Consider the following 21,194-nt stretch of genomic DNA (forward strand, 5'->3'; position numbering starts at 1 on the left):
TGCAACAGGGTCCCCACTCACCACCCGCAGGAGGGAGGAGAACCCCGAACTATGGTGTGCTAGCCCCTTTTGAAATATTGGGCGGGGGGGCGGCGGCCTGGAAAGGACACCTTCGCTCCTTTAACACGTGGGTGGTGGCAGGCGGAAACCCGACAGGTGAATATATGGAAAATAACTCTGTACAGCTGAAAAAGCCGGCAACATTAAGATAAATTCAACGGTGTAAATGAGTTTTGATGGATGTAATAATGGAAAACCGATTGGTATGGTTTTTGTAAAATATGTAGGGATATAAGATATGCAGAATGGACCATGGAAAGAGAAGAAGGGAAGTCGTTTATATCTTGAGTAGGTAAAATGTTTATCTTAAATTGCAAAACATGAAATTGAATAAAAATCGTATTTTAAAAAAGCAAAGGAGCCGGGGGGGGGACGCGCGGAAAAAAATGGGTGGGTGGGGGGGACGATGTCCGTCCAGCTTTCTATTCCACCCCCATCTCTATAAAAGGTGTGGGGGGGGGATGTGATACTATAGATTTCCACGACTACCTTCACCCCGCAAAGGGAGGAGGTTGCCGGCTACAACGGAGAACCTGAGCTGTTGTCTGAGAACCACCGGGACTGCGCCCCAGAGGCTGAAGGGGAAGGGAGAGGTGCATGGTGGGAAAGGAGGAGGTGATGATGCTTGCAGTGGGTCGCCGGCGGGGATGCTGTACCTGTACCTGAATCTGTGCCTGTACCTGTGGGTATCCCAGCCGAGCTCCCCCAGTCGCAGATTTTTTATCTTTGCAGGGAGCCAAGCTGGGCGGGGATGGGGGCGGGGGTGGCTGGGAGGGTACTGTGCCTGGGGGTCCTCCTGACTCAGCCCAGTGCTGAGTGCGAATTCTCCAGGGCTGGCCCACCCAGGACAGGAAATATCTCTGCAAATGTTGGAACCCATCCCATGCAGGATAAGGGCTTGCCTTGTTGGGTTAGTTCTGGAGATGCAGGTGGGATTGAAGTGGAGGGGGGCTTTTCCGTTGAGAGAAGAGGGGGTGAATGCAGCAGGAGGGGTGTGGTAGAAGTCTGTAAAACCATGGCCAGGGTCACGGCCGGATTTAGGTTTGAGGAGCCCCTAAGTTACTGAAGGTAATGGGGTCCTTTAGAGGTCCAGCTGTCCTTTGTCAACAACAAATTGTGGCTGTTTTTGTGTGTTGAATATATGCTATATGGATGGGACCCAGGTGGCGCTGTGGGTTAAACCACAGAGTCTAGGGCTTGCTGATCAGAAGGTCGGCGGTTCGAATCCCCGCGACGGGGTGAGCTCCTGTTGCTCGGTCCCAGCTCCTGCCCACCTAGCAGTTCGAAAGCACATCAAGTGCAAGTAGATAAATAGGGACTGCTCCGGCGGGAAGGTAAACGGCGTTTCCGTGCGCTGCTCTGGTTCTCCAGAAGCATCTTTGTCATGCTGGCCACATGACCCGGAAGCTGTCTGCGGACAAACGCCGGCTCCCTCGGCCTATAGAGCGAGATGAGCACCACAACCCCAGAGTCGGACACGACTGGACCTGATGGTCAGGGGCCCCTTTACCATATATGCTATATGGTAATTTATGGATCTAATAGGTATCTAAAGCCATTTGCACATAACAAAATATGTACATCATAGGAGTCTACACAACACGAAACACTGTTGCTGTATGTAGGTTTTATTTTATTTGTTTTTTATCTTATATTTTGGAAATGTGCATCTAGGTTTTTTTCCTTTAATTTTTTTGGGTCCCCCAAGAGAGTGGGCCCCTAAACTATAGCTTGTTTAGCTTATACGTAAATCCGGCACTGGCCAGGGTGGAGAGATTGGGAAGAGCAGACGACATCCCCTCCCCTCCCTCACCTTCTTTTCACAATCCTGGAGCTTGAGGTTGTTGTATTACATCCAGAATACTGTATAGGAAGATTCCCTGCCTGGTCAAGCCAAGAGCCCACCTAGCAGCACCTGGCAGTGGGCAAGCAGATGGCAGGCAGAGCCAGAGCTCAACAGAGCTGCCCCTGCCTGCAGTTCCCAGCAAGTGGGATTCCAAGGCATGTTGCACACCCACAGCAATGGAGGAAGGACAATGGCCTTCGTGGCTATTTACCATTGATAGCCTTATTCTCCATTAATGCATCCATAATCCTCTTTTAGGGACCCAGGTGGCGCTGTGGGCTAAACCACTGAGCCTAGGGCTTGCTGATCAGAAGGTTGGCGGTTCGAATCCCTGTGACGGGGTGAGCTCCCGTTGCTTGGTCCCAGCTCCTGCCAACCTAGCAGTTCGAAAGCACGTCAAAATGCAAGTAGATAAACAGGAACCGCTACAGCGGGAAGGTAAACGGCGTTTCCGTGTGCTGCTCTGGTTTGCCAGAAGCGGCTTTGTCATGCTGGCCACATGACCTGGAAGCTGTACGCCGGCTCCCTCAGCCAATAATGCGAGATGAGTGCGCAACCCCAGAGTCGGTCACGACTGGACCTAATGGTCAGGGGTCCCTTTACCTTTACCTTTTTAATCCTCTTTTAAAGTTACCCAAGGCACTTGTTGATGCAAATTCTGTAGTTTTAACAACAGCACCCCCAACTGTTTTTTAAAATATTTTTTATTAAGCTGATTTCGGTTAAAAGAAATAAGCGATACAGAAAAAGGAGGAAAAGTGAGAGTGAGAAAAAACAACAAAGATACATATAAAAGCAAACATATGCAAAAAAATTTTTTCCAATATATTCTTATATAAATTGATATAGTGTTATTGGCCTACTGCTTATGTAAATGCTAATAGCCTACATTTTGTATATACTCATTCCAAATGTTATTGTATTTATCCACCCCCACATATAGATTCAGCACAAGCTAAGCAACGTATTTCATTATACAGTGCCTTGCATAATTCAGCCTTCCCCAACCTGCAGCAGAGAAGGCATGTGGCCTTCTAGGGGGTGGGATGATATTTGTGGTTCTTTCCCTGGTAAAATGGGTCAGATTAGGCCCCAATTACTGCCAGGTTCACTGCATGTCAAGGATGTTATAGGAAGAACTCAGACAGGCCTCCTCCCTTTCTTTTTTTGGGGGGGGGGAGCCCTATGGTTTTTCCTGCGTAGTGGAAACAATCCACATGTTTAACCAAAATTCTTTGAGACTTTTATTTATGTCTGTTCTGAAAGAATTGATCGTTATTCTGTTAGTGTGGCTTTGAATTTGATGTGTGTTTGCTTGGCTGTCATCAGGAAATACTCCTCTTATCCCCTCCACTTTTATCTCCCCCCCCAATACAATTGTAGCTACCGGTATGTTCTATTGTCTCCCTTCAGTTGTGGGTTCTCTCTCTTGACTTATACGGTTGTGCACTTTTGTGCTCTTGTTTACCTGAAAAAGGAATATGTAAAAATTATACATCAGATATCTCTGATATCAGAAATATCAACAGTAAACTATCTGCTTTTTGAAACAGGCTAGCTTCATTCAGTGTGGAATCATCTGGAATCGTCTGTAGATTTGCCTCTTTGCTCTACAGCTGAGGTTTGTGGAGCCTTCTGATGCTTTCTGTCTACATGTAAAAATATTCTCTGTGGATACTACCGTAATTGTCTCCTGCCCATTCTGTGAGACCTTGAGAAAATGCAGTCTATATACATACCCCAGAAGTTCTGAGCTAAAATGTTGAAAACGTCATTATGTTTGGGCTTAGACGACTCTTTTAAGAACATCATGAATTTCCAGAAAATTCCCAGGGAGCAGTACCTTATAAGATACCTTTTTTTGGTATCCTAGTATACAGTGCGGAAATTTTGTTGAAGTGTATGAGACAAAGAAGGTGAAAGTCTGTATCCCACAGCTTAAAGGGTATTGAATGCACATTTAAAGTGTATGACTTCCCCCAAAGAATCATGGGAACTGTTGTTTCTTAAGGGTGTTGGCTATAACTCTGCAAAGAAAACTACAGTTCCGTGGTTTTTTTCCTGGAAAGTCTGCCCTTAACAGTTTTGGCTTCCTGCAAATAGAATTGTAATTTTGTGAAGTGTTTCCAATTTCTTTTTTGCATACCTTCATACAACCTCGGTACTTTTGCTCGAGAGCTGTGGAAGTAAATTCAATTTGACATATTTATTGAAATCTGCACTAGTGTGACAATCTGGAACCAAATTAAATTTATTGTGTAGGCATACCTATACCTAGAGTAGCCCTGCAGCGATCTGGTATTGGATTAAATGTATAGTATAGACACAGCTATAGCGATCTGCATGCTTGTCGCAGTGTGAGATATATGAAAGGTGGGCTATAAACTTGCAGGCTTTTCTGTTCTGTAATGATGAATGCATGCCAGGCTGAGACAAACAGTATCACTGAATATGCATTGTGATTTAATTCCCTTTTCTACAAATAGAGGCCACCATGGACCAATATAGCATCCTAGGCCGCATTGGAGAAGGAGCCCATGGCATCGTTTTCAAAGCCAAGAACATAGAAGTAAGTGGGGACTCACCTTTCACCAGGGATTGCCTCTTGGAATAATAATAATAATAATAATAATAATAATAATAATAATAATAAATTTATTATTTATACCCCGCCCATCTGGCCGGGTTCCCCCAGCCACTCTGGGCGGCTTCCAACAAAATATTAAAATCCAGAAATCCATCAAACATTAAAAGCTTCCCTAAACAGGGCTGCCTTGAGATGCCTTCTAAAGGTCTGGTAGTTGTTGTTCTCTTTGACCTCTGGTGGGAGGGCATTCCACAGGGTGGGTGCTACTACCGAGAAGGCCCTCTGCCTGGTTCCCTGTAACTTGGCTTCTCGTAGCGAGGGAACCGCCAGAAGGCCCTCGGCGCTGGACCTCAGTGTCCGGGCAGAACGATGGGGGAGGAGACGCTCCTTCAGGTATACTGGACCGAGGCCGTTTAGGGCTTTAAAGGTCAGCACCAACACTTTGAATTGCGCTCAGAAACGTACTGGGAGCCAATGTAGGTCTTTCAGGACCGGTGTTATGTGGTCTCGGCGGCCGCTCCCAGTCACCAGTCTAGCTGCCGCATTCTGGGTTAGTTGTAGTTTCCGGGTCACCTTCAAAGGTAGCCCCACATAGAGCGCATTGCAGTAGTCCAAGCGAGAGATAACCAGAGCATGCACCACTCTGCCAAGACAGTCCGCGGGCAGGTAGGGTCTCAGCCTGCGTACCAGATGGAGCTGATAAACAGCTGCCCTGGATACAGAATTAATCTGTGCCTCCATGGACAGCTGTGAGTCCAAAATGACTCCCAGGCTGCGCACCTGGTCCTTCAGGGGCACAGTTACCCCATTCAGGACCAGGGAATCCTCCACACCTGCCTGCCTCCTGTCCCCCACAAACAGTACTTCTGTCTTGTCAGGATTCAATCTCAATCTGTTAGCCGCCATCCAACCTCCAACCGCCTCCAGGCACTCACACAGGACCTTCACCGCCTTCACTGGTTCTGATCTGAAGGAGAGGTAGAGCTGGGTATCATCCGCATACTGATGAACACCCAGCCCAAACCCCCTGATGATCTCTCCCAGCGGCTGCATGTAGATGTTAAAAAGCATGGGGGAGAGGCACCCCACAGGTGAGAGCCCAGGGGTCCGAACACTCATCCCCCACCACCACTTTCTGAACACGGCCCAGGAGGAAGGAGCGGAACCACTGTATTTTTCTCAAGCTCTGGGAGAAGAATGAGTCAAGCAAGGGAGTAGATAGCTTTTGGGTTTCTTTCACTGCAGACAGGTGAGACTGTTGCCCTGAAGAAGGTGGCTCTCCGCAAGTTAGAGGATGGGATTCCCAATCAAGCACTTCGGGAGATCAAAGCCCTGCAGGAGATTGAGGAAAATCAACACGTGAGTAGCCTGTTTGAATTTCTTTTGTGTGTGTTTACCTCAGTTTTACCTTAGGCTGAGAAGAAGGGAGGATGTGGTTTGGGTTACTACGATAGCCTTAGAAATAAATTGTGTTAGTTGGCTGAAGTTGCTCGCCTTGTGTTTTCTTAAACTGTGGATCTGGAATTCCATGCGACTGCAATTGGATGCAAATGAAATTGTGTCAACTGGACAAATCTGCTTTCATTTGCCAGTTGTTTTTTTAAAAACAATTTGCATGTTTGCATTTAAAATATTTGTCGCACTGTATGAGATTTTGTCTAGGCCCAGAAAAAGAACAGTGCTAAGAATTGTTTCATAAAGATGGGAGACAGAGGATGGTGGGTGCTTTCCAGAAGTGGTTAATGATTATGATGAGGGAATCTTGTAAATCAGTGGAAAGTTCATCTAGGCCCTCTCTGTGTTAAGGCTTTTTTTTTGTAAACATGAGGGCTAGAAACTGAAGAAGACAGAGGTAAGCTGCCCTAGGTCCTTAGGGGACACTTTGAGCCCTTAAAACAAAACCTTGGGGTGGGGAGAAGAAAAACACACACTGAAACACAAATTCTCCAATTCCACATTAGAGGACATGCTCTGTAGCATAACAACGTGGCAGGTTTATTGTTCAAAGCATACTGAAGGGAGGGGTTTGCCAGTTGTGTTATTGAGCTAGATCTGATCCTATAGTTTGCATTGCCCCCCCCCCAATATTCCTCCTAAAATGCTTCTTAAAATGCTTTCCTCTTTGCCTCTATGCCTCTGTGTGTCAAAGTGCAATGTCACAGTGAGACTTGCTATCAAGGCTAAGAGCTGACTTTGTCTGGATCACAGAGAAAGGCTTATCAGTGGACGCACGTCCAGCCTGACGCTGGAAGCTGCTAGCTTGATGCATAGTCTTATTGAAGGCTTTGCTGAGTCATCATGTGTTTATGAAAAGGACAGGATACGGATCTTCCTTATATGTACTTGTGACCCCCTTGCGTGCACACATTTACAGAGGAGGGGGAAAGGAGCCCAAGAAGTGTGTAAGAAGCATTGCAAATTTGTGTTTCTTTACTCTTGTCGTGAAACATGGATCACCAAGAGTCCCTTAAATTTAAGGATTAAATTCTTTCTCTGAATTCAACCCCTGGTGTCATTATTGACTGTCTCTGTCCTGCCTGGGCACAACTTAAAGGACCCTTAGTAGCTGATAAGGCTACAATATGAAACAAGGTGCTCATGTATTTCTAACTTTGAGATGTGGTTGACATTACTCTTTCTCTCTCATGGGTTGCGGCAGAGACTGTGCTGAGTTTGGTATAGCTGTCCTGTCAGGGATGTGGGTTATCAGTGTTAGGATTAAACACCAAGCTGTTACATTGTTCTGCTCCAAGCAGAAGAGGGAACCAGGTCAGCAAGTCCCCCTGTATTGATTCAGCAGTAGGGATATAGTTAGGATCAGTGCTTTTTTATCTTTAAAAATTGTTTAGGGGTACTCTCATTTTGACTCAAGAAAATCACCATTTTATAGTTCAAATTGGGAAAAATAAATAAAGTAAATGGAAAAAGTACAAAGATTCACATAATGTTTAGGGGTATGCTTCCCCCAGAAAAAAAGCACTGGTTAGAATCTCCGAATACCTTAACAGCTGTAATTGTGAAATACAAACCACCAAATAAGGAATTGCTCATACCTAGTTTTTGCCAAAAACATAGAAAATGCTGATTGCAGGGGAATTGGGATTGGGGATCTGACCTGGTCAGAAGCAGAGATTCCCTGAAGGTAGCATAGCTCATCGTTTTCAGTCTAATCCTTTATGGGGGTTCCCTTGCACACATGGAGCTCTGTATGAGTTCTCCATGCATGCACTGGAGAACTTAGTTTGGTATTTGCGTATCCCTACTCTCCTTCTTTTTTCAAGCCCTTTCTAGTTCCAAATTCAGCAAAGAAAGAAAAGGGGCTCAGAAAACCCAAGCTGCACCAAAGCATTTAAACCAAGCTGTGTTTGGCCAAACTAATTCCAGATACAGAATTTCGGCATTTGTTTTGGGAAACAATGACCGCATTAAAGCTCCAGAGACCCTGGAAGTGAGGGGCCTCGTCATTTTAACATTCCTTCAAGTGCTCAGGTGTGCTTTGCATATGTTACCTTTGTGTAACCCTTGAAGCAAACTTGTAAGGTGGGCCAATGCAATGATTGTCTCCAGTGTGGTGAAGTTGTTAGCAGGTTGGACTAGGACATGAGAAACGGGGGTTCGTATCCTCAATCGTCCATAAAGCTCACTGGGCTGCCTTGGGCCAGTCAATGCCTCTCAGGGTTGTTGAGAGGATTTAAATGAGGGCGAATAACTATGTATGCCTCATTGGAGAAATAGGTGGGGTATAAACGCAATCAATAAAGAAATATTGGAGAAGGGAGGTAGGGCTGATGCTGAGGCAAAGATGTACCTAAAGCCATTTCATTGGTTTATGGCTGAGGTGGGATTTGAGGGCCAAGGGCTGCGACACAGCTGCAGAGGACCTGCTGGGCATGCAGTAGATCCCAGATTCGATCCCCACCGGGATCTCCAGAAAGGGCTGGGAAGCTTTGCTGCCCGAAACCTGGAGTTATTGCTCCTGTGTTCCTGTGAGGACTTCCTGATTTGTCTCTCGGAGTTTCTTTCTTTCTTTTTTTAATGATCTTTTTATTTGATTTTTTAAAAAAGGAGAAAGAAGAATAAAATATACATCAAAAAACAGTACAAAATCCAAATATCGAGATTACTCTGAATCTCCTGACTTCCCCCCCCATCCCTTCCATGGGTCCTTTTGATTCTATTTTCAACTGCATATCAATACTTCTCCATTTCCCCCCCCCAGGTTATCTATACATTCTGTTACATTACAAGTGTATTTAAAATCCTGCTAATGTTTTGACCTGTTTACAATGATTTTGTATATGCATTATAAACATTCCCCATTCTTTTTTAAATTTCTTGTCTTCTTGATTCATGAGCTTAATTTTGCCATTTCGGCATAGTCCATAAACTTGATTTCCCATTCTAGTCTCTCGGCCTTTTGGCCACTACACATTGAAGAGTCGAAAGGCAACTACTTCTCTCCCTCTTCCTAGGTGGTGAAGCTGAAGGATTTCTTCCCCCATGGCACAGGATTTGTGCTCGTGTTCGAATACATGCTGTCTGACTTGTCGGAGGTCATCCGCAACTCCGAGCAGCCGCTCACCGAGGCCCAGGTCAAAGGCTACATGCTGATGCTGCTCAAGGGGGTGGCCTTCTGCCATGCCAACTCCATCATGCATCGGGTGAGGCCTGCTCTGGCTACCAGATTGCTTTCTTCTCCCCGAGATCCCATCTCACCTTTTCTCACCTGTTTGCGCCGTACTCCTCTTCACCCCTCGGCTCTCCCATTAAAAACTGCAGCTATTTCTGAACTCCTCCCCGTCCTTTTCAGGATCTGAAACCGGCCAATTTGCTGATCAGCTCCACGGGTCAGCTGAAAATTGCTGATTTTGGCCTGGCCAGGGTGTTCACCAGTGATGGAGAGAGACTGTATAGCCACCAAGTGGCCACCAGGTGAGTCGGGATGGGCAGGGGGTGTTGTGGGCTTAGCACAGTGCTGGGCAACCTTTTGAGCTTGGTGTGTCAGAATCACCAAAAAACCGAGCATAACTCGGGTGGTGTGTCACTTCGAGAAAAAAACATAATTTTGCGATATTTATAGTTTAAATAACAAAAATGTATAATTGTAATATATAACTGTATTTAATAAACCAAAAACTAATTATTTAACCTAACCAAACCAAATACCCCTTATTTATCACAAAGTGCCCAGAGTTGTTGAGCTTTTTGGGGGGAGCTGCTGACCAAAGTTTTGGAGGTTTTTTGGGGGGTGTGTGTGTGCAAAAGATGCTTTGCTTTTGGGGGGGTGCCGCAAAGCTGCTGCGCTTTTTTGGGGGGAAGAGAACAGAAATAAATGACGAATAATACCTTCGCTGGAACTAACACACAGCACCGACATAGTCTGCCAAAGCGCCAAAACCCCCAGCACAGAACGGGTTAAAAAACGAACGCTGTTACACCCAATCATCGTCTGCCAAAGCGCCAGAGGGAAAAAAGCACAGAAAGGGTTAAAAAACCAACCTCTGGCTACCAGCAACAACAACAACAACAAAGGATCTGGGTTTAACAGCGGAGACAAGCTGTAGCTGAGGAGGAACGGGAGAACAAATGGGGGGGGGGACAACAACAGCACGAATGAGCCGATGGGGCGTGTGCCAGCAGTGAGGGCTCTGTGTGTCACATCTGACACGTGTGTCATAGGTTCGCCATCACTGGCTTCGCATAAAGCCAGGGAAGGGAGAGCCCACCCCTTGCTCCTGCTGGAACGACAACAGCAAGAAGCAGCTCTCCTTCCATGGCGCTTGCAGCCTGGCTTAGCATAGAGAATGCTGTGGAGTCTGATGGCTGCCCAGGAACTGTCTCTCAAGATTAGTGAGAAGCGTTGAGCCTGGTAGCTGGAGCTGGGAAGCACTGGAGACGAATGAGTTTTGGTACCCTCAAAGATGTGACTCGCCTAACCTTTCTGCATTAGGTGGTACCGGGCTCCCGAACTCCTGTACGGTGCTCGGAAATATGATGAAGGTGTGGATCTCTGGTGAGTATATTTGCCCCGCCTTTTGCTACAAAGCAAGGATGGGGAACCTGTGCCCCTCCAGATGTCTCCCATCATCTCCCATCATCTCTGACCATTGGCCATGCTGTCTGCTGCTGAGGACGATGGACGCCTGAAGGCTCACCACAGCTTCCCTGTCTCTGCTGTGAAGAATCCCTCCACCCCCAAGCTGTTTTACAGAACTCTCTTCCCAAGGCTGGGAAATTCATCCCACTCCTTAAAGGAGGGAGGGCTCAAGTGGTGTCCTCAGTGTAGCAGGACAGACCGGCCACCTTTCTCTTGGTGGACCTGAACAGTAGTGCACGAACAAGTCCTGCAGTTCCTAAGGAACTGTTACAGATTTACTGTGTGCAGCCAGTAATAGTGCAGCATGTAGGGTGGGGGTGGGATAATGGGGGTGTCTGTTGCTGCTGGAACCCCCCCCCCATAGATTTCCTGGGCACGTATGACTTTTGTCTAGTGGATATTCAAACTGGTGTGGAACTGGATCAGCCTGGAGTTGCTTCTGCACATAGAAACGGCCTTGACCCAGTACAGTACAGTGGTGCCTGTACTTACGAATTTAATGCGTTCCGAACGCACATTTGTAAGTCGAAAAAATTTGTACGTCGAATCCCATAGGAATGCATTGGGAGAAAAAATTCGTAAGTAGAAGCAACCCTATCTAAAAATTCGTAAGTAGAAAAAATCCTATCTAAACCGCATCCAAGATGGCGGACGGAGCTCTGTTGGTAAGTAGAAACATTCGTAAGTAGAGTTATTCCTAAGTAGAGGTACCATTGTATACCTGAAGGAGCGTCTCCACCCCCCCATCGTTCTGCCTGGACACTGAGTTCCAGCTCCGAGGGCCTTCTGGCGGTTCCCTCACTGTGAAAAGTGAAGTTACAGGGAACCAGGCAGAGGGCCTTCTTGGTAGTGGCACCCACCCTGTGGAATGCCCTTCCATCAGATGTCAAGGAAATAAACAACTATCTGACTTTTAGAAGACCTCTGAAGGCAGCCCTGTTTAGGGAAGTTTTTAATGCTTGATATTTTATTGTATTTTTAATATTTTGATGGGAGCCGCCCAGAGTGGCTGGAGAAACCCAGCCAGATGGGCAGGGTATAAATAAAATATGATGATGATTGATTAAGATTAAAAATGATATTGGAGCCCAAGATAAGCCTCAGGGCAATGATATATTACAGAGATCAACTGGTTTAGCCATCATGCAGCAGCCGCCTCCAAGGAATCTTGTCAGCTGTGGCTCTGTGAGCACGAGGAACATGTTTAATACTTGTTTATGTACTGCTTAGTGCCCAAATAGGCTTCTAAGGAGTTTACAAAATAAAAAAAGGCAGGTTACATAAACCTTTCATATCCTTTCATAGGATTTGCTTGGGGTGTCTCTGTGTGTGGAAGACATATGCACTATAAAACTAAGCCAGTTTGGTGCCTATTTAACTATCAAGCCTCTCAGCTAGAAACCCACAATTTCTTCACACCCTTGCAGCAGTACAAAACTATCCGGTTCCACACCAGTTTGAATATCCAGTGCAGAACCCACAACACGGATGTGGTTAGTTTCTGAGCCTTGTGCATTTCACCTCTGTTTTGACCTGCTTCGGCTGCCCACCCTCTCTCTCCTTTTGAGCAGGGCTGTGGGATGCATCTTTGCTGAACTTCTCAACAACTCCCCACTTTTCCCCGGAGAAAATGATATTGAGCAGCTCTGCTGTGTCCTCCGAGTCCTTGGGACCCCGAACCAGAAGATCTGGCCGGTGGGTTTGGTAGTTATGGGATTGCTTTTGTCTCTGGGAGGAATTGGGGGGCAGTTTAGAAACAAAGAAGCTTGAGAGCTCACGTTTCCCAACTTCTGTTTGGGAGCAGGAGATCACAGAGTTGCCCGACTACAACAAGATTTCCTTCAAAGAGAAGCTGCCCATTCCTCTGGAGCAGGTGGTGCCCGATGCCTCCCCACAAGCCGTGCAGCTCCTGAAACAGTTCCTGGTCTATCCTTCCAAGCAGCGTGTGCAGGCAGCACAGGTAAGAGATGCAGGGAGGTTCCTAGCTGGCCTTTGCAGACCCCAGAGCAGGGAACAGGGCGAGGAATTCTCTTGGGTTGAGTAATGGGTGCACGCAGGGGCATAGCCAGGATCAAAATGGGGGGCAAGGGGTGGGGCCAGGGCACGGGGAGAGGGGCCACAGTGGGGCAAGGAAAGCCATGGTTGTTCAGGGGCGAGGGGGCGCCAGGATCAGCCCAAAATTGGGCTGCTCTGACCCCCTCCTCCCCCTCCTCGACAGGCAGGGGTGAGGGGGCACCAGGATCAGCCCGAAATTGGGCTGTTCCGATCCCCTCCTCCCTCTCCGCGATCGCCGGGGCGGGTGGAGGGAAAGCTGGCTTTCCCTCCACCCGCCCCACAGCCAGCAAGGGAGAAAGGAGACGTCCCTTCTAGCCGGCTGGCTGTGGGGTGGGTGGAGGGAAAGCCCCAGAGCCACACAAAGCATTTGGCTGGCTTTCCCTCCACCCGCCCCACAGCCAGCCGGTTAGAAGGGACGTCTCCCTTCTCTAGAAGGAATGTCTCCCTTCTCCTTGGCTGGCTGTGGGGCGGGCGGAGGGAAAGCCAGCCAAGCGCTTTGCACGGCTCTGAGGCTTTCCCTCCACCCGCCCCACAGCCAGCCAGGGAGAAGGGAGGCGGCACCGGGAAGCGGCGGGCAACTGTCCCCTCCTGCTCCCCCTGCCTACACCCATGGGTGCACGCTGCAATGGCTGGTTGCCATTCTTAAGTTGAATGCTGTTTAATAAATAGTGAAGTCAGACCTGCACACCTTATGAGCCTCCGAGGTCTGTGCAGCTCATCAGCTGTGGGATTAGCAGAAAACTCACAGATGGATGATTGTAGAATTGGTGCTTGGAGTAGTCCTGGCATTGGCTTGTCCTTGCCATGTGGTTCCTTCCTTTTGTCCCTTTGGGGAACAGGGGGAACTGGCCAACTGGGGGGATTCTGAGCTCCAAGGGACCCCATTCCCCTCTAGAATGTGCTCTCCGTGTGTCCTGGAAGAGGCCTTCGCCAGGAATGAATGGCCCTTTTAAATACGAGAGGCATCTCACATCAACACACGCTTGGAACACACTGTGGAAAGGGCAGTTGTTGTGCTCCAAATTGCCACCAGAGGGCACCCCAGTATATTTCCATTGGGTTTTCATGACTTTGAAAGGAGCCTGGATTTCCCATGTTCCCCAAGTTAGGGGGCGAGAGAGGACGCCCGACTCACTGTTTGAATGTGGCTGTTTATTTAGATGCATGAATGGCAATTAGTAATTGAAGTTCAGATAACGAAGAAATGTCTGTTTGGGGGGGGGGTAATGGAGGGGAAGGGAAGAGGGTGTCTAGATTCCAGGGTCATTTCTACACCATACACTTAAAAGTCTTCCCCTCGAGCAGAAATTTTCAACCTTTTTGAGTCCATGGCTCCCTTGACCAACTCCATTCTTCATTCTTTCTGCGGCACCCCTGTGAGGCTCAGGAGCCCAGTTAGGTCACCCCTTGCCTGCAGAGCTGGCAGCCTCTCGCCCTTTTTTCAAACACCCTCCCTTGTGGAGGGTTCCCTCAGCCTCCTCTCCTCTCCCCTCTCCTTGGGAGTCCTCTGGGCAGCCACTGCTACCGTCCCTGGTCTCTGATCTGCCCCTGCCCCCCCCCCGCCCCAAAGACGAGGTGCCTCCTCACATTGCCCCATAGGGGCCTGCGACTTGTTTGTGCATTCCCAACAGCAAGGGCTGGTGGACTGGCTGGCTGCCTCACCCGCTTGCTTGCTTACTCCGAGGCCACCTCAGCTCCTGACAACCACCACTCCCTGGCCAGTTCCAGAGGCACCATTCGCCTAGGGAGCTTGCAGCCAGGGCTGCTGCAACAAACAGCTGCGCAAGCCTTTGGGAGGCAGAGACACAAGAGGGCATCAGAGGAATCATAGAATCATAGAGTTGGAAGAGACCACAAGGGCCGTCCAGTCCAACCCCCTGCCGAGCAGGAAACACCATCAAAGCATTCTTGACATATGCCTGTCAAGCCTCTGCTTGAAGACCTCCAAAGGAGGAGACTCCACCACACTCCTTGGTAGCAAATTCCCCAGCCGAACAGCTCTTACTGTCAGGAAGTTCTTCCTAATGTTTAGGTGGAATCTTCTTTCTTGAAGTTTGAATCCATTGCTCCGTGTCCGCTTCTCTGGAGCAGCAGAAAACAACCTTTCTCCCTCCTCTATATGACATCCTTTTATATATTTGAACATGGTTATCATATCACCCCTTAACCTTCTCTTCTCCAGGCTAAACATACCCAGCTCCCTAAGCCGTTCCCCATAAGGCATCGTTTCCAGGCCTTTGACCATTTTAGTTGCCCTCTTCTGGACACGTTCCAGCTTGTCAGTATCCTTCTTGAACTGTGGTGCCCAGAACTGGACACAGTACTCCAGAGGAGGGAGGGACGGAAAGGGGGACAGTGGCCAGTGTTGGCCACAGCACCCCTGACCATCATCCAAGGCACCCCAAGGTGCCACGGCACACTGGTTGAAAACCACTGCCCTTAAATAGGCTTTAAATGTATGGTGCAGATGAGATCCCAGTTTGCATGCACAGGACCTTATTCTGCCTACATGTACAACTTAGTTTACCTCTGAATACAATACCATGTGTTAAAGCAACTATGGAGAAACCCACCATCACCTTCAAGCCCTGTGATAATGCAGAGGCCTCTTTTTGGTAGCTGCTGCTGGACTGCAGGCACACCAGACGCTTGAAGCACATGGCTTCCCCGAAGGGACCCTGGGAATTGTAGTTCATTAAGGGTGCTGGGAACTGTAGCTCTGTGAGGGATAAACTACCGCTCCTTAAATTCTTGGTGGGGGATTTGCTTGCTGGGCTAGGTGACCCTCGGTTTTACCCAGCCCAGCCATTCTGTACTTCCTTTTGTTCTCCAGGCGCTGTTGCACCCCTATTTCTTCACTCCCCCGCTGCCTGCCCACCACTTGGAGCTGCCCATCCCTCAGCGTGGGGGCAAAAAAGCCCACCAGGGCCCCCAGCACCAGCGCGACTTCCATGTGGAGCAGCCCCTGGAGGAATCGGTGGTGGACCTGGAGCTCGTGGCACCTTACGTGGTTGATGTATGAAAAGAGGATCTCTTTGCTTTCCGTGGGGCAGCGGGATTTCTGTTGCCCCTCTCTTGGGTCAGGAGAGCTAGTTCATCTTAAGCAGGATGGGGCCGCTTCATTGAACTGGCAGGAATGGGGTGGCAGAAGACAGAACTCGAGCAGGGGCAAGCTGGCAATGTGGACAAGGGAAACGTCTCTTGGCTAATGCTGCTGTGAAAGAGACAGGGCAAGAGTGGACCAATTCCTTATTCCTCTGGAGCAGAGTTGGAAACCTTGGACACAAACGGCTGCCAGGCAGGTTGGCCTAAGTTGCTAGCCTCTTCTCCATAAAAACCTCCACTTTGGACCTTTCCTTCCAGGACTTTGGGGTGCTTTTAGCTCCCTGCTTCTGTGGCGAAGCTATTTTGTAGCCGCTCCGTAGCAACGTTTTGTAATTAAATGATTTGGTAAAACAGTGAGCCAAATTCCTGGTCTCTTTCTTGGATCAAAGGTGGTGCACTTGCTTTGTTAAGGAATATGGTACCCGATGGGTGTGGCTTGCTGGGCTGTATGTTTGCCATTAAAATAGCTCAATGGCTCTTTCGGGTGTTTGCTTTGCTCTGTCGAAAAGGCTTTTCAGTCCTGACATGGTTTAAAATGTTATCTCGTGTGTAAACTCCGGAGCTGATGCAGAAACGATTGTTTTGTGGGGGCAGGGAACAAACCAAGAGGAATGGATGGGTAGATGGTCCCATCTGCAGACTGTAGAAAAAGTAAGAATAGTCATTCAGATTAGCTTTATAGCATGAGAAAGAAATCTGAGTCATTAAATGATATTAAGTAGGTACTCGTGTGTGAAGTGTCATCTCCCAAAGTGATACAAAAGAGTTGCTAGAGAAAACTCTTCGTTGGGTGGACACTCACCTGTTCTCTTCTTACTACCCTAGAACCCCCCGGTGGCAGGGGGGGTTCCTGGGGTGAGGAGGGAGGGATGGGGATAAGCCCAATTATAAAATGCACCACCTTCGACTGAGCACTGTTCATGGGAATACCTTGTGGCAGGAGGGATCTCGAGGAGGGTGGGTTAGAAGAAGGGGGAAAATATGTTACCTAATTGTATATGTGTTTTTGTTTTGTTAATATGCAAAATTAATAAAAATTATTTTTTTTAAAAAGAGAAAACTCTTCGATTTCCCAACATCAATCCTGGATTCTGTGTTCATTTTGATTAGATTTGCCACTCCACCCTCTTGGCAATATAGTTTTTCATTCCACCTCCCCCCCCCCCCGGCCTGGGTTCCTTCTTTCTTCTTTCCTTTGAGTGGACCATCTTGGGCCCATTAAAGGAGAGATGTGGGTGGGCTGGCTTCAATAGCCCACTTTTCCCCCTTTCCTGTAGTTTTGATTTTTTAAATGTGTTAAAGCAAAAGCTCAAATACAGGATCTCTTAATAGTTCAAAACATAATCAGTCTTTCCCAATCTTAAATTCAGTTCTGCGTAGAGATGTAAAATTTCCAAAATTTCCCCCCCCCCCCGGTTTTTTCCATATTTTTTTTTCGGGCAAGAACGGAAATTTTCGAAAAAAATGGGAGAAAAATGCTACATTAGCACTTCTTTTTTCTTTTCCAGAAAGCCATTCTGTTACTTTAGAAACATAAAATGTAACTATGGATAATTTTAATGGGCATAAAATTATCACAACTAGCATATTAAAAATATAGTGTATCCAAACCGGAACTGAAATTTAACTTGTCATTCATCACTGTTTGCTATGCAACATGCTTACTCCACCTCCCATGTTTTGCCTATAAGACCTTATGTATATCCTCACACTGATGTGTGTGGTCTGTTAACCACTTTAGCTACTACTATATGCTTAAATTAGTTTATTTCACGTTTAAAAGACTGTTTTACAACATTTAATGTTTAAAATATTTTCATTTCTTTTTTTCTTTCATAACACTTCTCTGATTGCCACGAAAGCACATATACTTTCAGGCCCTTTTTGTTTCTCTATATTTTCTTCCAGTGCTTTGAGGCCTAGTGAAGAGAAACAGAACCAATGCATACCACACGCATGCAAAAACAAAACTGAAACCTTTTTCTTTTCTGGTGACAACAGCACCTCCTAAAGGAAGAAATGTATCTTGTTCTTGCATTGGAGAGTTCAGTTTGTAACCTAGGACTTGCTTGTCCTCACAGAAATTAGAATAATCTGATACCATACATATTTTTAAAAAATGATTTATAAAATATATGAACCCCTTATCTTAAAATATTTTTTTCATCTTGTTAAAATAAAACATTCCATAATCTATTTTTAATTTTTTTTTCAATTTTTCCAATTTTTCAGAAAAAAAACAAAAAAGGCTTCAGGAAAAAAAAAGGGGGGGGAATGTGTTTCCCCCCCGAATTTTTCCGTTTTTTTCCCTGGGCCTTCACATCTCTGGTTCTGCACATTTCCACATGCCGTTTGTGAGTTTATATTTAAAACGTTCTCATGAAAATTCGCTACCATTTTAGTGTGAATTTCTCCAGCTGCACATTTTTGCGTGCAGTTTTGAGAAATGGCACGTTTTTGCTAAACAATTTCCCCTAAAAATATAATGAATTCTTGCGTGCTATTTTCACTGCCTCTGCTTTATGCAATTTTATGCATATTACTTGGCTGTAGAACTGCATTGCAAAATTCAGAGAAGTGCGGATTTTGAAAAAAATGGCTGCATTTTGATTTGTTGATTGTTTCGGAAAGTGCAAATTTGTTAAGGTCCACCTTTAAAAGTGAACCAAACCAAATTTATTCCCATCCCAACTGCCATCAACTGTTGACCACTGTAAGAATCCCAGATTCCTGCAGGCACTAGGCCAGTGTTTCCCAACCAGTGTGCCTCCAGATGTTTTGGGACTACAACTCCCATCATCCCTAGCTAGCAAGACCAGTGGTCAGGAATGATGGGAGTTGTAGTCCCAAAACATCTGGAGGCACACTGGTTGGGAAACACTGCACTAGGCTGTCCTGCAGAAATTGGTTAATAGTTCACCAGTAGACTACCTCTCCCTGCCTTAAAACACCCCTTGAGCTGATCGTTCTTCCTTTCTGTTTTTTCAAACAATTTCCTGTTGTTCTCTCAGTTCCACTTGCAGAGGATCGACCGATCCCTTCTTTTCCCCTTGGGGGGTGAGGTGTGCACTGCCAGTTTCACTGGGATGAAAACCCAACCTTCCACAGCCCCGTAATTCAAAACTTCAGTCTTCACGTTGACTGGGTGTCGAATTATGCAAGTTACACAAAAGAATGTGGTTTGGTGATGTGATCTAAGAAGATGTTTCAGAAACAAACTTCATTCAACGGAAGTAACAATAATTTATCTGAGATGCCAGGACCACATAGCCTCAAATTAAATGTCGTGCCTAACTGCAAAATAAGACATAGAGAAACAATTCAAAGACAGGCAAGGATGCAGGAAAGAAACTGCAAAGAACGGCAGGGTTGGGGACTGTAGCTCAGTGACAGAACGCATGATTTGCATCCCGACGGTCCCGGGTTCAAATCCCGGCATCTCCAGCAAAAGACTCTGGTGTGTATTGTAGACGATACTGATCTGTAGACACTATCCAGTGGTCTGAATCAGTGAGCAGCAGCTTTCTGAGAATTCAATATGCCCTGAGCTCACTAGAACCTCTTTCCAAGGCCATGTCTAGACTTGAAGCCTTTAGTGAGCACTGACTACAATCAGGACCTCTGTGGGACTCTGAGGTACATGTGAGGCTCCATAAGCACAGAAGCACTGCGCATTTTATTCTAAGCATGTATTTTCTAGGTAATAAGAAAACTGCAGGGCAGACTGTGTTTGTGTGTGTGTACCCAAAGTTCCCCCAACAGATTGGCACCTCTGTGACATGGGCACTGGTGCGCTGCTAGAATGTGGCAACCGACTTTCTAGTTCTTTCTTCAGCGACGAGGACTAGAAACCTGTCCTTCAAAACCACCAGGAATCCTAACTGAGGCAGTACAGTCACAGCCATGCAGCAAACTAGCTTCTCTTAAGTTAGACAATACGGTAGGAGGGAGGGGGGCCCAGATTATAAAAATTCAATTCTAGTAAGAAATGTTTAAGAAATGATAAGCTCCACTTATGGTTGCCGCTGCTATTTCATTGTTATTTCTGCAAGGCGAGTTGAACGAAAGGCGGGGCTGGGCAAAAACTGTGGCTCCGGTGGCCTGGAACTCCTCGGTGACAGTCCTCCCGGCTGGGGTTTCCTTGCAGACTCAGGCATATGACAAGGCCCCACGACCCATTCTACCACCAGCCCTGCCTGGCCTTTGCAGATAACTTTATCTCTGCCTGCCTCTCCTGCTGCATCATGGAGAAGCTGCTTGCTTCCAGCGCAACGGGTGGGGCCTGGGGGCACCGAGGGGGTGAAGGGCCAGCCATTCCTGGGTGGTTTCTCTTTCTCGCTTGCAGCCATTCATCCTGCCTCGCCTCACAGCCTTGTTGCGAACACCCACCAACTAGTCACGATTATCCCAGAGTCCGCACACCGCCTTGGTCCTTGTTTACAATTCCCGGGTAGCTGCAAAGCCGTGAGACTTGGAGCATTGAGCTTTTCCTATGCCACAGGCAGCGCCAAGCATCTTGACGCTGCCACCAGCACTCCCAGGCCAGCAGCAACCCCCATCTCCATTGCTGGACCCATGTGGTTCTTTGACGGAAAGGCACTTTCCACAAAGAAATAACTGAATCATAAATAGGGGGATTCTAAGCAGGCTTAATTGAACATGAAAGCCATCTAACCGACAGGACCTGTTCACAGAGAATATGTTTATGTGCGCACCAATGTCAAATGTCAACAGTATTAGGCTTCATTTTTAGGAAATCTAACAGATGGGACAGGGTTTGTTCCTCTTAAAATGCACTTTGCCACATCTCTCTCTCTCTCTCTCTCTCTCTCTCTCTCTCTCTCTCTGTGTGTGTGTGTGTGTGTGTGTGTGTGTGTGTGTGTGTGTGTCTTTCTCTCATTTGTTCGTTTAAAGCAGCACTTTGTTTTTTAAGATTTGTAACTTCAAAGTTTTTGAAGTTGAACAAACAAAACAGTTTTAAAGATCTGTTACTTCAAAGAGGGCCAAAAGAACGACCTCCATCCGCGGAGGTGCCTTAGGGGGCAATCAGGCCCGGCTCTAGGTAAGGTCCCAGTGGCGCGGGGCGCTGGGCCGGCAGGGGGGGGCGCTCGCGGTGAAGCCGCAGTGAAGCCGTGCTGCGCGCTGCGAGGGCGGGGTCGCCGGAGCGATCTCCGTGCCTCAGCGCCAGGGCGCCCGACCTGTTTGAGACGGCCCTGGGGGCAATCCAAATTTCACTTACCTTGGAATAAGCCCCACCGAATTTGGTAGAACCTACTTCTGAGTAGACATGGCTAGGATTGCACTGTTAAGTCTTGAGACCAATGAGACTGAAGGCTTCAAAGTTACGCGGGGTGTGTGCTTCTTCATCTGAAAGTGAAGCCAATGGCAGGGAGATGTCATGGACAATGTGCAGACAACTGACCACAAAGCTGTTTTATTAAATA

The 21,194-nt window shown here is 47.2% G+C and overlaps 1 protein-coding gene across 1 annotated transcript; it reads left to right on the forward strand.

Annotated features, from left to right (window-relative positions):
• Positions 1-520: 520 nt before the first annotated feature.
• On the forward strand, positions 521-16,758 carry CDK20 (cyclin dependent kinase 20). The gene is made up of 10 exons (XM_060268699.1): positions 521-742; positions 3,460-3,527; positions 4,393-4,475; positions 5,739-5,852; positions 8,966-9,154; positions 9,304-9,425; positions 10,444-10,506; positions 12,162-12,285; positions 12,395-12,550; positions 15,479-16,758. Exons 3-10 carry the CDS (start codon positions 4,401-4,403, stop codon positions 15,665-15,667), a joined length of 1,032 nt encoding a protein of 343 aa, XP_060124682.1. The 5' UTR covers positions 521-742; positions 3,460-3,527; positions 4,393-4,400; the 3' UTR covers positions 15,668-16,758.
• Positions 16,759-21,194: the final 4,436 nt, after the last annotated feature.

Source organism: Zootoca vivipara, chromosome 16, assembly GCF_963506605.1.
Source record: "Zootoca vivipara chromosome 16, rZooViv1.1, whole genome shotgun sequence".
NCBI lineage: Eukaryota > Metazoa > Chordata > Lepidosauria > Squamata > Lacertidae > Zootoca > Zootoca vivipara.